The sequence below is a fragment of the Hyaena hyaena genome, unplaced genomic scaffold (assembly GCF_003009895.1).
Source record: "Hyaena hyaena isolate Hyena2069 unplaced genomic scaffold, ASM300989v1 scaffold_7, whole genome shotgun sequence".
Lineage (NCBI taxonomy): Eukaryota > Metazoa > Chordata > Mammalia > Carnivora > Hyaenidae > Hyaena > Hyaena hyaena.
In genome coordinates, this window is record NW_024080639.1 from 1,789,532 (window position 1) to 1,808,035 (window position 18,504).

At 44.4% G+C, this 18,504-nt stretch overlaps 1 protein-coding gene across 3 annotated transcripts in view; it reads right to left on the reverse strand.

Moving 5' to 3' along the window:
- FTO (FTO alpha-ketoglutarate dependent dioxygenase) overlaps positions 1-18,504 on the reverse strand; it is a 391,330-nt gene that overhangs the window by 255,063 nt on the left and 117,763 nt on the right. For all 3 annotated transcript variants that reach the window (XR_005530153.1, XM_039241761.1, XM_039241774.1), the window contains exon 3: positions 12,044-12,668. Coding sequence is in view for 2 of the 3 variants with exons in the window: in XM_039241761.1 (XP_039097692.1) it covers positions 12,044-12,668 (625 nt within the window). In the remaining variant the exon portion in view is untranslated. The remainder of the gene's footprint in view (positions 1-12,043; positions 12,669-18,504) is intronic.

The window sequence follows — 18,504 nt, forward strand, 5'->3', positions numbered from 1 at the left end:
TCCACAATTCCACTTGGAAGAATGTATCCTCAAATTCCTACCTGCAAAGGCTGCAAAACGACTTTAGAGCAAGGATGCTTACTGTACCACTGTTCAGAAGAGCCCAAGATCAGAAAAAACCCAAATATCCATCAATAAGTTTCTGGTTAAATAAATTACGAAATGTCCAGGCAATAAAATATTATGTAGCCACTGCAAGTATTCCGTCTATGCACTGACACAGAACTATGTGATATATTTTTAAGAGAAAGAAACTGACAGGCCATGATTTGTGTAAAATACAAACGCATACACACACGTGTGTATATATATGTACAGGTAATATTTCCAAAAGGATACTCAAGATTGATTTTTCTGGGAGGAGAACTACGTGGCTGGAGTCCAGGAGGGGAGAGACACGTGAACGAAGTAAAAGGCACACAATATGATCTGCCTACATGAAGAGTCCTGCAGGGTGGTCCTATATAAAAACTTATATAAGAGTTCATTTAAGAAATATTTATTGAGCACTTATTATACATGAGGCACTGACCTGGGCACTTGGGATCTATCAGTGAATGAATCAAAGAGCTTTGCCCCAGTGTAGCTGTCTTTCTGATGAAGTTGTAAATGGTCATCGCTGATTACTAGAAAAAGGACATTTTAAATTCCATTAGACACTAGACTCTGGTCTTCCAGGGGAGGGTCCAATTTTCTGTTTCATCTGCATTTAGAGCCCTACTAAGGGGCCCACAGAAGGCATTCAGTGAAGAGTTGTACTTAAGTACTTACTTAAGAAACAAAATGCAGGAGCCCCTGGGTGGCTCAGTAGGTTAAGCTTCCACCTTCGGCTCAGGTCATGATTTCAGGGTTTGTGAGTTCAAGCCCCGCGTTGGGCTCTGTGCTGACAGCTCAGAGCCTGGAGCCTGCTTCAGGTTCTGTGTGCTCCTCTCTCTCTCTCCCCCTCCCCTGCTCATACTCTGTCTCTTTCAGTCTCTCAAAACTAAATAAACATTGAAACAATATTTTTTAAGGCTCTTTCAGTTCACATATTTTACAATCCTTGCTGGACTAGATGGCAGGAAAAAAATGTTAATTCCGGGGCCTGAGGGGGAAGGAAACACTGCAAATTAAACCACATTACATAATAAAGCATGGCCTGAGGGCTGGAATGGATAGAGCAGAATTCTTGGAGAAGAGCAAATGTGAAAGACAAGAAGCAGACAGAAAGATGCAAAGTTTCATGTGGTCACAATGGGCAATAAGGCGTGTTTCACGCAGGCTGGCTCACGTGCATGTCACAGACACAACCCAAAAAAGTACATGCATCCCAGAAGGCGCGTACCCAAATACAGAATTCCTCAGTTCTGAACACCTTACTCTGCAGTAACTATGCACAAGGGTGAAAGGCAGTAAAAGAAGGAGGAAAGGGGGACGAAATCCCCTTTATACTTATTAATTCACATTACTCTGCCCAGGTATGCTGGGGAAAAAAAATCCAGGCCAGAAATCCAACTTCAAAGAAGGAACGCTACTAAATGACCTTTAAGGGCCCATCCAGCTTGGGATATTCGATTCCTTATGTTGGAATCTAAAATGTGATACTGCCATAGGAACAGAATCTTCTCCTTTTTTCCTCTTTGTTATTTCTGATAAATGTCTTCTCGAGCATTCTTTAGTTAGGAGCAACTCTAAGCTAGTTTTCTTTATGAAAAAGTCATATAGTGAAAAGTCTAAAGCCATTTTTCTAGGTTAATTCCAAAACCATTTAAAAGAGAACCCTCTAGGGGCACCTGAGGGGCTCAGTTGGTGAAGCGGCCAACTTCGGCTCAGGTCATGATCTCGCAGTTCATGGCTTCGAGTCCCGCCCTGGGATCTGGGCTGACAGCTCGGAGCCTGGAGCCTGCTTCAGACCCTGTGTCTCCCTCCCTCTCTGCCCTTCTCCCGCTGTCTCTCTCTCTCTCTCTCTCTCTCTCTCAAAAATAAATAATAAACATTAAAAAATCGTAAACAAAACTAAGTTAGCTACCAACTGATACAAGTACTTTGCATAAAAATCCAAATGGCCAGCTATTCTTGAATTCCAGGGACAGGTATCACTGAGGCCGTCACTGGCTAAGAAGTAGCTACCCTTTGAGACAAGGCACGTCCTGTCTGCTAGTGGCAGTCCCCATCAGCCATTTCACCCATTTGCAGTAGCTGCCTGGCCCCTACAGCCATTTAAAAGTCCCTGAGCTTTGTTCTAGCCCTTAGGCAAACCAGGCCCATCACCTGCTTATATAAAGTCACTGGACCACACTCGCCCCGATTCATTCACACAGCAGTCCGAGGCTGTTTCCACATAAGACAGCAAGGCTGAGTGGCTACGACACAGACCGTAAGGCCCACAGAGCTGAAAATATTCATCATCTGGCCAGCCCTTGATCCAGAAACTGTTTTCCTAGCTCTGCTCTGGAGTCTTGATAGTTGTGATTGGATAGAGATGTCTACTGTGCATATTAGTGAGGCAGCCAGGCTGAATAAAATAATAATGATGTCGTGTGATGAATACTAGCACACGACGTAATAAAGTAATTAATGCTAAATTATTTGATAACCAGATCAATTTAGCAAAAGAATACTGATAGGAGAAATCATATGTTTATATTTGTGATACCCTAGAGCTTTCAGCAGCTTCGTTCTAGAGAGCCCTAATGATAACAGATTGTAGCAAAGGAGAAAGGATAGAAATATTCTACAAAGGATTTTCATATGTCTCTCTCTCTCTCTCTCGTGAAATGTACTATGACTAAACTTTAAAAAGAAATGATTTTTAAACGACAATGACAACCATGCTATAGTGGCTTCAGGCCACTGAATATGGCTATTCTCCTAAGTGGTAACGGGCTAGTAGACAACTCCCCCCTCTCTTCACTGTCCCCCACTAGTCCCAATATGGCACCAGTAAAGTTGAATGACAAACAGAGACAGTCATTGCAATTGGTGTTTCCTGATGTCTGCCATAAACCCAGCACCTTTGAAATGTGCTCATTAGAATAAGGTTTTCTTGAAGGTGTGTTTCCCCCCTGGGCTGGGTACGGAGGAGGGAGGGAAGCCCTGTGTCTGATAAGTTTTTAACTGCGTCAGTATAGCGGGACTCACTTGCTCCATAAAACCAACTTGTAATTATCGAGAGCAAGTGTAGCTGATAGCTCTGCCTCCCGTTATTCTGGAAACGAGCAGAGACAATCAGCTCTGACTTGCCTTTAAACCCCAATAACACCAGGAAGACTGCAGATGTCTCATTGTGTCCCATGGATTCCCCACCAACCAAACTGTTCAAGAAGTAAAAGACGTGACAAAATACAAAAGAATGAGAAGTGTAAACGTCAAGTTTAAAATTCTAACACATCCCCCCTCCCAAATGAACCAATTCGATTTTCTTACGCTAACTAGGTTTTGAACAATTCATTCCCATTTGGTGAAAGAGAAATGACATCAAATATTTTGTTTGTATTTTTAAAGCTGTAGGCGACCACTGTCACATAGGAAACACAGGCAGATGCCTGAGCATGAAGGAAGAGATGACAGCTCTAATCAAATAAAACCCATCACTTGAAATTCTGTACATTTAATAACATATACAATTAACACTGTATGTCAAGAATTTCCCTGATATGTAAACTTATATTCATCATCATCACACATTAAAAAAAAGCCCTATTTTCTCTTCCCTATTCCCTTGGCCAAACTGAGATTTCTTTTTTTTTTTAATGTTTTATTTATTTCTGAGAGAGAGAGACAGACAGACAGACAGACAGACAGCATGAGCAGGGGAGGGTCAAAGAGAGAGGGAGACACAGAATCTGAAGCAGGCTCCAGGCTCTGAGCTGGCAGTCAGCACAGAGCCCGATGCAAGGCTCGAACCCACAAACCGTGAGATCGTGACCTGAGACGAAATCGGACGCTTAACCGACTGAGCCACCCAGGTGCCCCAAGTACTGAGATTTCTAAGACTCTGGCCTTGGCAATTATATTCTCTGTTTCCTTAACCCTGCCGCCAGAAGGGCTTAAACAGCACGTCCCTTCCTTCCTGTCCATGTCCCAGATCTTGAGACAAGAGAAACCCGGAAGTTGCAGCTAATCGGACTGTATACAAAAGCTCATGATGCTTTCTCTGTCCCATGCTGATCTGCGGGTGACACTGCAGAGTCTGGGATGGATAATCTGTTTTGAAAAAGGGAGAGAGTCAGTCCGAAGGGGGAGGGGAAGATGTGAGGTTGGGAAAATACATTCCGGGCGGGATATAGCATGATGGGTGTACAAGAACATAATTCTGAACTGCAACATGTCAAATGAATGACATAGAATTGCAAGAGAAGAGGCCGGAGAGGTGGGCAGAGGCCAGGACGTGGAGGGATTTGCGAACCATGGTAAGCAACTGAAGACTGAGGGCAACGAGGGGCACTAGAGGCTTTTTCATAGCTCAGATGCGTTTTTCAGAGTGATTGCCCTGAAGGGCGGACGCTTCTATGTGCAGACTTTGCATACGTTTTCTGGACAGGTTTCCCCAGTAACAGCAAATGGCACAAGCCAAAGAACATTTGGGAAACACTCTTGAAGGGCATCTCCCTAGGAAAGAAGGGTTAGCCAAGGAGAAGCTTTCCTGGAAGAATTCTACAACTTAGAAACACATTCCTTGGTTGGTTGTGACATAGGGCAAACTCTTCCCAGCCACTGAGGAGTGAATGGTCTGAAGAAATGAATTCAGAGAAGTCTGAAGGATGGAGCGGGGCAGGGCGGGAGCGTTGGGGGGGGCAGATCCCAGCTCGGAATCTGTAAGAAGCTGGAGGCTACTCTCAGATGCCTCAAAACAAGCAATTCAGGATAAACGGGGGTCCCTCGATACAGATGAATTATAAAATTAATTATGTTTTCTGGGGTTTCAGGACAAATACTGCTAACTCTTTACCAAAAAATCTAAAGCCTTCCAACATGATGTCTGGCTCTGTCAGCTTTCAGATTAAGCATTTGAAAAAAAAAAAATTTTAAGATACAAATATTCACACACACAGAAGAAACTCATTACATCCCATTTCATGGACTTGGCAGGAAAAAGTAAAAGCGAGAAAAGGAGAGGAAAATGGCTCTGGATGCTCTTGGCTAAAGCTTCAAAACCATTACATTACCTGAAGTATAATATGAAGCGGGGAAAGGAAGCACAGATACTTCTCAAACAACACATTCTCCAAACCAGACCTTCTAACATCAGAGGCTGGAACTCCCTGAGCAGCCTCAGGAAAGGACAGAGAGTCACAGAGACGCACAGAAAACCTCTCCGTTGTGAATAACGTAGAAGATCAGAACCAAAACCGGACTGATCAAAAGAAGAGAATTATTTGTTCATCTAGCTTCAGCCAAAGCTTTATCCAGAGTTCAAACTACATGTCCAAGACCCAGTTTTTCTCCTTCTCCTAGGTCAGGAGAAAGAAACGGAGTGGCCACTGTTGCGGGGGGCCATGAGATGTAAGCTTGTCCCAAGAGAGGAAAGCAACAGCTTAAAGAGCCAAAAGATGAAGGGAAAGAAACTGGAAATTGACCACGCTATTAACTATTGAAATAAGGTCTACTTGAAGCCAGTGAGAGCTCCGGGCTTAGTATTAAGTAAGACAATTCCTCATCTTTTTAAATGAAATCTGTTTAGGTCAGGTATCTGCTATTCGCAATCGAAAGAATCCTAATACTAAACAGAAATTGTAGTTGTGGGAATCAGAGTTATTGGGCCGTGGCCGGAATGTAGATGAACAGCATAAACTACTCAAAATGAAAAATACAGACTTTAGGCAACAAACACGTACTCTTCTACCATTATATGCACATAGAAAGAAGGACAGAAACCACATCTTTAAGGAGCTTACAATTCTACTTCAAGTATGTGTAAAACTAATGTATGGCCACAGAAGTCAGGACAGTGGTTACTGCTCAGGGGAGAAATACACTGGAAGGAAGCATTTCTGGGGTGCTGATATAAATGATGGCGTTCAATAATACAGAATTAAACTGCCCAATTAATGCCCTAGACAATAGAGCTTGTTCTACAATAATCTGTCCTCTTATTCCCTACTCGTCACTTGAATACATCACTAAAAATTCAGCCATTCTTGGGGAAGATATTTGCAAATCATCTATCTGTTAGGAGCTTAACATCCACAACAAATAAAGAGTTCCTAAAACTCAACAAGTTAAAAAAAAAACAAACAACTCAACTCAAAATGGGCAAAAAAAAAAAACCTTGAAGAGACATTTCTCCAAAGATACATGAATGGCCACTTAGCACATGAAACAAAGTTGAACATCCTTAATCATTAGGGATCAACCAAGGGGCACGAGGAAGCTTCTGGGGATCATGGGTATGTTCACTATCTTCAGTGTGGTCATGGTTTCACAGGTGTGTTAAAACTCACACGAATGTAAACTTTAAATGTGTGCAGTTTGTTGTATGTAAACTATGCCTCAATAAAACTATTGTGGGGGGGGGGGGACATGCAAAAACCCACCACTCTTGTTGGCTGACCTTCTCTTGACAATTAGGAGACATCACTGCTGCTCCTTTCTCACCAGCACTGAGCACTGTCACTTTTCTCCAGTGAAAAGATGGGTGCCATCATACAAACATTTCTCCTTACCTCTGCCTCTCCTAATCTGGCCCCCTTCTCCAATCTGGATTAAAGCAATGGCTTCTTTCTGCTGCTTCCAGTGCCCCCTCCCTTCTTCTACTCAAAACCACAATGGCCCCCATCACCCGCCACGCCACGTACAAGCCCAGTACCTCGTATTACGGTATTCCATCCGTAAGTGCTGCTGTCCGTCTCGGCCCCTCGTCTCTCCTCTCTGTCTTCACTGCTATTACTCTCCCTCATCTCTCATTCCACCACCGCATCTGCACTTGCTGCTTCTGAAATATCCCGACCCGGTGTTCCATCTCCAGGCCTTCAATATTCCCTCTACCCAGGCTGTTCTCCTCCCGCTCACTCTCTCCTTGCTGAAACATAAGCTCCCTGAGGACAGAGATTTTGCGCACGCTTAGGTGCTTGGCATCTAAAGAGTGCTTGGCAAACAGCAGGTGCTTACTGGTAAGCGCATAAATAATTTCATGGGGATTTAAAAAAATGTGACTTGGAAGACCAAGCAAGTTTTATTGAGCAGTAGAACTGACTTCAAAAATAACTAACAGGGGCGCTAGGGTGGCTCAGGCAGTTACGCGGCCGACTCTTGATCTCAGCTCAGGTCTTGATCTCAGGGTCGAGTTCAAGCCCCACATTGGGCTCCATGCGGGGCATGAAGCCTACTTAAAAACAACAACAATAACAACAAAACTAACCACACATGGCATGATACAATGAAATGCACAAAGTCAAATGAGTTTTGAGATCTCAGATAGGAATGGGGGAAGGCTAAGACAAACATTAAATGTCATAGCATTTGGGGGGCACATGGGTGACTCAGTTAGTTGGCTGAGCATCCAACTCTTGGTTTCAGCTGAGGTCATGATCCCAGGGTGGTGGGATGGAGCCCCATGTCAGGTTTCTCACTGAGTGTGGAGCCTGCTTAAGATTCCCTCTCTACCCCTCCCCTGCTCACATGCTCATGATCTCTCTCTCTCAAAAATAATAATAAAAAAAATCTTAACATTTGAGAAAATTGTGAATGTTCCCAAACTCCTAGCTGCAATTATGGTCTAGCCTTTCATGGTCTCAAAGACAGGCTAAGGAATATAAAGCTACTCGTTTGAAAGTAAAGATTTAAGAATTACAGCAACATGAGGGGCCTGGCTGGCTCATTTGGTGGAGCAGGTGATTCCTGATCTCAGGGTTGTGAGTTCGAGACCCACATTGGGTGTAGAGATTACTTACAAATAATACCTTAAAAAAAAAAAAGAATCGTGGCAACCAATTTCCATCCTTAAGTGAATTCAATTTTTCCTGAGTCAAAGACATGAGTAGGAATCCTAGAATTCCTAGATAAGTATTACAAAGTCCCTGCTTTCTAGCCTATCACATACTCAACAGGAATCATGGACTGGTCTCTCTTCCTTTTCTTCCTTCACCCTTCCTTCCCAGGAATCTGGAAAATAATATCAAGAATCTGCAATACCTAGCATGAGTTAAAATTCTTGGGGCGCCTGGGTGTCTCAGTCAGTTAAGTTCAGGTCATGATCTTGCAGTCTGTGGGTCTGAGCCCTGCGTCAGGCTCTGTGCTGACAGCTCAGAGCCTGAAGCCTGCTTCGGATTCTGTGTCTCCCTCTCTCTCTGCCCCTCCCCTGCTTGGCTCTGTCTCTTTCTTCCTCAGAAATAAATAAACTTAAAAAATATTTTTTAAATAAATAAAATAAAATTCTTAAGACTTGTTTGTTTTTAATAAAGGCAACGTTGCAAAATATTTCCTTCCTTCCAAACAAGAACAGTAACAATAATTTTTAAAAATTTTTTTATGTTTATTTATTATTGAGACAGAGAGAAACAGAAGATGAGTGGGGGAGGGGCAGAGAGAGAGGGAGACATAGAATCTGAAGCAGGCTCTAGGCTCCGAGCTCTCAGCACAGAGCCAGACATGAGGCTTGAACCCACAAACTGTGAGATCAAGGCCTGAGCAGAAGCCGGACACTCAAATGACTGAGCCACCCAGGCGCCCCAAAAAACAGTAACAATAATTATTTACCTTATCTTTTTGAAGGCATTCCAGTCAGAGAACAAGGTGCAGGACTATATTAAACAATGGGTTGTTAATGCCTTCCCTGCTAAAATGTGTGTGTGTGTGTGTGTGTGTGTGTGTGTGTGTGTGTAAGAAATAGAGAGAGAGAGTGTGTTTATATCTAGGAGTAACAAGCATTTGCCAGCAAAGCCAGCATAGGAAAATCAAATACTCTGCCTATTTACACATGATTCCCCGAAGCCATTCCTGATTAAATATTGTACCATTTCAATCTTCTTACTGGGGCTATCTATTAACTAGCGCTCCATGTGAAGCCAATGAATTTATTATATAATTACACGTATCCTATACAAATTACTCCTCAATGACCTCTACTCACAGAAATAAACCAAAGAGGGATGACTGGCTCATTATAAATCTACATGAAGATTTCTCTAGGAAGAGGTATTGAGAACAAAGTCCTGAAGGAGCTTAAGCTTCACCTGAATTTAATTTCAGCAGGAAGTAATCTCTTCTGTTCTGAACTCCCAATGCATTTGCAGGAACTCTGAGCACATAACCTGTCTTAGCGCTAAGGAACTATGTGACCTTGGACCAGGCACTGCCGTTCTCCCTGCCTCAGTGTCTTCATCTATAAAATGAGACACTTGAACTTAGATGACTTCAAAAGTCTCTTCCAGACCTGACATTTCCTCATTTCATAATTATAATCAAGAGGGCACACTTTACGTCACCCATCCTTTCAAGGCAAGAAGAGCATCTGATTTACCTTCGCAGCCTCCGCAGTTAGAACAGCTAACTGAACCTCCTTGAGCCGCTGCGTGACAAATGTGTCCAAGGACTCAGAAAACGGTGCAGTGGTCTGAAATTTCCATTCTCTTCACTCCCTTTAAGCCCCTTCTAACCCTGGTCGTGATTTTAACCCAAATGGCTCTCTTCAAGCCCACCCTTACCATACCTCGGGCAGGATTACAAGGAGGCCAGAGAAGTAAACATACCATTTGTCACCTGGAAAAAGTTGTCTGGAGGACATGCATCCACCAAAATAAGTTTCAAGGCACATGACTCATCATCACACACACAGCCGGAGACCTAGAGAGAGGTTCCATGTCATAGAATAACCTTATCTAATGCATTCCAGTCACCTGAGGGCATGGGTAGGAAGCTATAGCGGATGTCGTGGGGGGAGAGAAGTGAGGAGGTGGGAAGAAGACGAGAGGATACAGGACCTGCTAGGAAGAGCAAACAGACCATTCCCTTCACTTTTCCAGAGGTGGACATTTTAGAAACCCAAATCCCAGAGGGAGCTATACTTCAAGGGTAGGAAATATCTGCTCATAAGGCATTTAGTCTTCGCTGTTAGGACTCGGAAGCGGGAAAGTCTGGGTTCAAATCCGACCTTTGCTAATTAATAGCTGTACAGCCGTGGAAAAGTTAATCATCCTTCCGTGCCTCAGTTTCCCCACCCGTCAAATGAGGAGAACAGCAGTACTTCATTCACAGGGTTGTTATATGAATAAAATGGGTCACTACACGTAAAATGCTTATACCAATGCCCAGCACATAGTAGGTGCTCAATAAATGCGAGCTCCTGGTGTTGCTGCTGTTACAATTATTATTATTATTAGATAGAGTGGTGGGATTCTTGGGTGCTACGAGAACAAAGGAATCCCTCAGCTCTTACGGATTTGAATTCTGCACTACCCTCCTCTAGACGACAGTCTTGCAGGGCTCAACCTTTATATGTTTATATATACTTGTTTCCTTTATCAGTTGTAACTACTCCCGACCACAGAAACTATTCAATAAAAATTTAAATTCCTTTCTGAACGACATTCTAGGCTTCAAAAAAGACTTGATCACCCACGCTCTGGGAGCACAAAAGGACTATTAAACTATAAGGCTGAGAGGAGATGGGAGCACAAAGACATCTTTGTGGCCGACTGAGCTATCATATACCACTGCCTCAATTTTAGAGAGTTGCCTCCTTAAGAAGGAAACTAACAAACTCCATTGTTCTTCCCATCAGAGTTCTTGGATGTGATCAGTCTTAAATCCTTGGCAACGCCTTACTAAAGATCAGAGGATCTCCATTCCTTCCATTAGGACAGCATCAAATCCCCTTCAAGCAATTTTCTTAGGTCAGCATCATTATTTGAGATGCCAGGGAAACTGCTAAAATTTCCAACTGCTCAACTAGTTCCTTGTTCCGGGCTGAAGACGGAAGGAAAAAGTTAGAAAATGTTTCAGCTATCCCGAGGAAATGCCTGAGATTGGGAAATGGGAAGAAATTTAAAGAGAACCATGAGAATGTCCTTTTAAAATCCCTTTACCAAAAAAACGGTCATTTGAGCAAACAAAAAGCATGCAGCGATAACGACATCCAACTAAAACGAGTTTTCAGAAAGCACTGGCCCTTAAAAGTTCCAGTTCTTTCCCTGACGGGAGATCTAGAACTCTGGTTTTTCGAGCATCTGTCAAAGAGACACACAACAGGGTTAACACCGCATCTTGTATCCCTCTGTCAAACGAGCAGGGAGAGAATGAAGTCGGGGGGGATCACGCGTGTCCTGGATCTGCTCAACTGTCTTTTTTATGAGCCTGGGCTGAAACACAGTGGGGCCCCTAAACACACAGCCACTGGATAACATGAGAAGGAAAGTTCTGGTAGGCCGCGAGAGGGCAGCCCGTGGTCTCCGCTCTGAGGGGACCCGGTTTCGGAAACTGTAAGAACACGTTCACCCACAGCACCCCTTTTAGGACTAAAACTACAGCGCTTAGAGGGGACTGGAGAGTCCCCTAAAAATAGAGGACTGTCTGCTTCCGGAACCTACTCCAACCGCTTCCGGCAAGGAAGGATTGTAGTCAAATCTGTATGAAGCCAAGTACAAGTCCGTGTTTGACAAATCACTCCCATCAAGACGGTGATGTCGACCACAATTAAAGGAGTTTGGCAAGACTGGCAATGTGCACCTGTGGGGACCGGGAGAGCCGTGACAGATTTTTGTTTTCCCGGCCCTTTATCAGCAAGTTAATTATAGCAACTGTACAGCCTACTCTGAACTTTTCAGAAAGGGGGCTGGCTGCATGAAGCCAAGATGCTGTTCTCCTGGGCATGGGAAAGACAGAATGACAGGAGCGCTTGCACATGAAAATATTCAGCGTGAGCACAGTGTAACAATGAGCTAGACAGCGCCCCGAGATGAGAAAGAGGTCTAGTCTACGGAGATGTGGGCGCTGCAAGCCTAAGGAGGGCACGCAACACCCGTGTGCACACAGATCCACACGATCACGCACACGTGTGCACGTCTCCAGAGCCTACAACTCTGGTCCTGTTACGCTCAGGACTGTGTCTTCGCAGGGCCGACTGTACCTTCACAGCTGTAACTGTACACCGCCACCGCTGACCGCTCCACGAGATTCTCATCGTGATGCCAGCTCACGGCCATCTTCCCCATGCCAAAATAAGGCTCCTCCTTCAGGTACGGCATTTTCTGGGGATCCATGAAATTCAACAGAGTTACGTTGTACGCGGCTCTGTTCTTCATGTCCACCTCATCCTGTCCATCAAAGGACCCCATACCGACCCTGGGGAAATCTGGCCCGATACACACGGGCACGGCATCGATGTTCGATTTCTCTTTGCAAGCGAGTTCTTCCAAAGCCTGGATGGTCTCTATCTGCAGGTAGTCGTTGAGCCTGAGGAAGGTTTGACAAGCAGCCGCGATTTCAGCCTCCTCGTATCTCGTACTGGCACCCTTCACGGGCCAAGGTACCGTAAAGAGCCTGGTGTTCAGGTACTTGTAGGTGCAGCCTGGGTTTCCGATGAGGATGCGAGAGACTGGCGTGAGCAGATCTTTGCCTTGGATCCTAACCAGGTCCCGGAAGAAGCAGCCATGCTTGTGCAGTGTGAGGAAGGCTTCTTGAACTTCTTTATGGAGCTCCTCGGGCACGCTGCCGGCTTCGCGGAGAATTAGCTTAGGGTATTTCAGCTGCCACTAAAACAAAACCAGAGCAAAAATAGGTGTTCATGGAAAGCTATGACTTTTTCACTTCCAGAAGCGTGCGTCTTTGTCGGCAGCATTAGGAGGAAAAATAACCCAAGGGAGTGGGCAGTCTTTCCAAATAGGACTCACACTTCTCCAGCCTCAAACAGAAGACAAAACAAAACAATCATCACCGACTGCCCGGTCTAGATCTTCACGCCCAAGCTCAAAACAATTAATCTTTAATGTAAATAAAGTAATAATCCTAATTTGTGCTTTGACTTCCCACGGTCCCTCTACGGCCACTTCTCCCCGCCCTCAACCTGTCTTCCAACCTTTGGCCCGTCAGACAACACGATTTTATTAATTAACTGCTTAACACCTATTAATTTAGTGCCCACTAAACGCTGGGTATCATTCTAAATGACTTATACACATTAACTCATTGGCTGCCCACAACAGTATGTGGCAGCGCTGTTCTCATCCCCAGATTTTAGATGAGAATCCAGAAGCACAGGGACGTTTTAAACACCTGCCCAGAGTCACGTTAGCTGGTACATCCTGGAGCTGGGATTTGAAGCCCCGAGGCTCCAGAGTCTGCTTCCAGGGCAGACATTTTGAGCCATGAGACCGCCCTCCTTTCCAATAAATGCCACGTTGGTTTCTGCTTTAATACTTGCACTGAAAGAGAAACCACTTCTCACTGGGAATTAGATCTAACAAGTCCCATGAACACGAGAACCATGAGAATTCTGTTTACAACTATACTACTAGGGCCCGGAGTGGATTCAGTAAATGTTGAGTGAATGAGTGAATAAATGAGGTATTCTACTGCGCTTTAGAAAGCTGTAATAATTCCACTGGTGTCCCTGGAAGACAAGACTGTAGGATATTCCCTCCTCTAATATGGAAATACAGGGATTTATTGATGCAGTAGAGGGCTTCATTACCCTTCCAGCCACCACTTCTGGCTTCTAGGATTTATGAACGGGTGGCAAACCAGCGATCCCGGATTCTACACAATGACATGGACTCTTTTTTAAACCAAAGCACAGGATCTTACGCTCACCCCCGTAAAGTTTAATCTGATCAGAACCTTCCCAGTAGTACTGCCGCTCCACCATTTTGGAAACACATTCCTTCTATATTTTCATTCAGTAATTACTGTTCATATGATAAACGGGGTGAGACCATACGTTTTTTCATTCAGTATGTGTCTACAGAGCACCCACCAAACACTAGACAGAGATAAGGTTCCTGCCCTCACAGAGGTTTCCAGCAGATCAGGTAATAAATAAGGAAAAGCAATCTCAAGATGCAATAAGTGCTAGGCCAGAAACAAACCACTAGGAAATATACCATTAGATGAGGAAAGACTCTAATGCATTGGCACTTAAGCTGAGATCTTCAGGAAAAGGAAGTGTCAGCCATGTGATGAGCTGGGGAGAGAGCTTCCTGGGGAAGAGAGCAAAAACTACAGAGGCGCTGAGGACGCCAGCCCGTTCCTGAGACAAAATGGCAGCCAGTTTCACTAGAGCAGAAGAGCCAAAGGCAGAGTGACGTGGTGAGGTTGAAGGGAAGGCAGAGGCGAGAGCACAGGAAGCCTAGGGGGTCAAAGTAGGGAATCCGGATCTACTCAAAGTGCACTGGAGGGCTCAAGGGGAGAAGAGTCATTTGATTTACCTTTTATAAAAATCACTCTTAGTTAAAATATCGGGCATGGAATGAAAAGAGGCAAACGTGAAAGTGAAATCCTATTACGTACTATTACGGCCGCCCCGGAGAAAACAGACGATGGTCTGAATTAGAGACAGAGATAAATGGACAGGTAAGATACGTGCTCTCTAGGCAGAGCAAAAGGAAGTGCTTATGGATTAGATGTGAAGGGCAAAGAAAGGAAAGCACTTACGGATGGCTAGTAGATTTCTGGATTTATTTATTTATTTATTTATTTATTTATTTTTTTTTTTTTTACAAATAGTTTATTGTCAAATTAGTTTCTACTAGATTTCTGGATTTAATAACTGAATAAATAACTTACTTTTTTTTTAAAATGAGAAAGAATGGGACAACCCAGGAATGGTAGGTGGAGGAACTGGAGGGAATGAGGAGCTCTATTCTGGAGCCGTAGCCATTACGATACCTACGAAATCCTGAGGTACAAAGAGCAAGGGGACAACTGCACAGATACATCCAGAGCTCAGAGGGGAAAGAGGGGGTAGGGAAAGCCAGGGGACATTTGTCAGCACACCTTTGTTGTTTTCTTTTAGTGATTTTCATTTATTATTATTATTTTTTTATTTTAGAGAGAGAGTGTGTGCACGACTGGGGGAAGGGGGCGGCAAGAGAAAGAGAGAATCTCAGTCAGGCTCCACACTCAGTGTGGGGCTTGATCCCACAATGCTGGGATCATGACCTGAGCCAAAATCAAAAGTAGGATGCTCAGGGGCGCCTGGGTGGCTTAGTCGGTTAAGCGTCTGACTTTCACTTAGGTCATGATCTCGCGGTTCATGGGTTCGAGCCCCACATCGGGCTCTGTGCTGACTGCCAGCTCAGAGCCTGGAGCCTGTTTCAGTCTGTGACTCCCTCTCTCTCTGACCCTCCCCTGCTCACGCTGNACTCCCTCTCTCTCTGACCCTCCCCTGCTCACGCTGTCTCTCTCTCTCTCTCTCTCCTAGAAATAAATAAAACATTAAAAAAAAATTTTTTTTAAATAAAAATAAAAAAAAAAAAAAGTAGGATGCTCAACGGACCGAGCCACCCAGGCGCCCCCAGCACACCTTTGGTTTTTAAAGGCCTGGAAATGAATGAACTCTCCCAGGGAAACAGCACAAATACAGAAGGGGGCCCACAGCCCTTGCCTGAGCCACAGAGGAAAGGAGCAAAAGAGAAAACCAGGAAAGGGTATCATTGCAGAGTCAGAAGAGAGGAGCATGTCAAGAAGGATGGAGTGGGCAGCTGCCCCTGGGAAGCCAGGCAAGGTGAGGCCAGAACGTACCCCCTAGGTGCGGCACCCCGGCCATCACCGATGACCATGATGGGAGCAATTCCAGCAGAGCGCTGGGGATGAGAGTCTGATGAGAGCCGGCTGGTGATGGAATGAAAGGAGGTCGCGTGTGTGCAGGTCTGTCTCAGGGGTCACGCTCTGGGGGGGAACAGAGAAAACGCAGCTGCTGATGAAGGGCAATATCGACTAAGGCACCACCTTCAGGACTGGAAGACAGGAGGGTTCACCAGGGCTTGTCAGGATGCCCCTGGGAACGGAACGAGAGGAAGAGGCTGGTGCTTCACAACACAGGGTGACCAACGACAAGAGCAAAGTCCCTGAGTGCCTAGAGCAGGAGCCTCCCAGGTGAGGGATGGGAGTGGACCCTGTGGGGCCTTCCACTAGAGTTAGTGGGGAGAAGATGGCAGCACGGTTTCATTTTTAACCTGAAAAAATAAAAACTGAGCTGTACTAAAAACATATGTCCATGTATGTGTGATATACGGACACATATATGCACGTTTAATGTGAGTTCTGTTATAAAATACGCACAAGTATACAAGTAGTACTTATGTCTGTTTTATGAGTAACTATCAAAAACCTCCCTGAGACTTAGTCATTTGCATGTTATCAAGTTTACAGCCCTCTCTGAATCTCTATCTTCTTTCTCCTTCCTGTGCTGGAGTCACTTCATACCCCCCTTGAGAAAGCCTACTTGCGTACATCTCTTCCCAAGTGCACGTTCAGTAACATCACGCTAGTAGCTTGACATTGGCCACGGTGAAATATTTACACCACAGAAATCAGTAGACACTAAAAGGCAAGGCTGAGGTGTTTGGGTTTTTTGTCCCCAGACAGCCAATTCTTTTTTTTTTTTTTTTTAATATTTGTTTATTTCTGAGAGAGAGAGAGACAGAGCCTGAGCAGCGGAGGGGCAGAGAGAGAGGGAGACACAGAATCAAAATCAGGCTCCAGGCTCTGAGATGTCAGCACACAGCTTAATGTGAGATCATGACCTAAGCTGAAGTCAGACGCCCAATCGACTGAGCCACTCAGGCGCCCCTCCAGACAGCCAATTCTTAAACATTTAGTAGGATACCCTTGTATACGCTTAAAATTTGTTATGGACAGGAGTAGGTGGTCAGAAAACATTTGGATCAAAAGAAAGATATTTCCTATATTGGAATAAACTGGGAAAAAGAAGATGTAAATTCAGATAGGGCCGTAAACTTAATAATATGCAAATGACTAAGTTTTGGGAGTTTTTTTTTAGGGAAGAGAAGGGAGCACTTCCGATTTTCACAGCGAAGATGCCAAACAAATCACTAGCTAAGAATGTGGGCTGGTCATTGGGCTGTTTGCCAAACAGTTCTGAATGTCTCCCCCATCATCCAGCTTTTTGGGCCCAATGTGGACTTACACTTCCTAACCCCTCATGCTGGATAAAACATGTGACTATTTCTGTCCAGTGAAAAATGCCGGCTGCCACTTCAAGGGCAGTGCCAAACCCTCCAGAACACTCTTTCGGGCACAGTAACCAGCTAGTGGCTACTTGGATCTCTGAGTTGCTGCTTTAGTGGGTAGGGACTCTCTGCCAACCCACAGATGATATGTAAAATGACTGTGAAGTATTGTTGGGGGAAGCCACTGAGATTTGAGGGTTGTTTTGTTGCTACAGCATTATCTAGCCCATTCTGCCTGGTCCAGAATGCAGGGAACAAGAGGTATGGAGGAAGTCTGAGGGAGTACACAGAAGGAAAATGAATTGGAAAAATGACCTTCCTAGGATGGGACACCCTGCTTCTCAGAGTGTGGGATTATAAACTTCAAGTGACAAAGAGCAGAGTTATGTGGCACACCACTCTGAATTGCCCTTAAGACTGTCAGGGATGCATTTAGGATTTATAGTTTCTAGACTCATTTATCCCGTTTGCAAAACAAAAAGGGAAATCTCATACTTTCCGTTCATGCAGCTCGTGGAAGGAGCAATGTAATCAAATAAGCAACAATAGAATGTTCTGGAGCCATGAGCAGTAACTCTAATTTTATCACTCAATTGGTTATTCCCCGAGGACTCCATACACTTGGTTAGAAGCACATCTAACCAACAGTGGTGGTTAAGGAGGAAATTTCTCTATTCTCTCTTAACAATTCCGGGGTTCTTTAAACAATCCTCAGTATAAGATATGAAAGAAAAGTCAGAGAATTCCCAAGAACTTTATTTGGGAACACACCCCCTCTGGGACTGAGAGAGGGGGAAGGCTGGAAAGAATACACAAACACACATCTATGTCTACCTACAACTTGCTGCCACTTTTCAACAGACAGTGGGGCTGGAGACGACAGAAGATGTATTTAACACAGGGGAACAATAATTCTAAGGACCTGGGAAATTCACATAACCATATGTGTATCACATGTAAATACCTTGACATTAAAAACAGCATTCTAAAAATAAAACAGTACTAATGACATGGGAAAGTATTCCTCCCCCCCAATCTTCCACCAATCTCTCATGTCCCTTTCGCCTCCAACCACATCTGCCTCTTTTCCTATAGATCTCAAGGGGCCAGCATTCAGCACCTCCCCTTCGGGCAGGCACTTTCCCCCAAACCTATGCCTGCCAGGCCCTTCTCAGCCTTCAGGTCACTTTCTCAAAGAATCCTTCCCTGAACTTCCACCCGCAAGTACCCATCCTCCATTCCCATTCATTATATACTTCTCATTTTGCTTTCATACATAGCATGTGCCAATCCATAACCACGTACTTATTTGAACTATTATTTGTTTAATAATCTCTCCTCCAAGACTGAATCTCCCAGAAGAAGGACACAGTAGTGGTTTTATTCTCCACTTTATCTC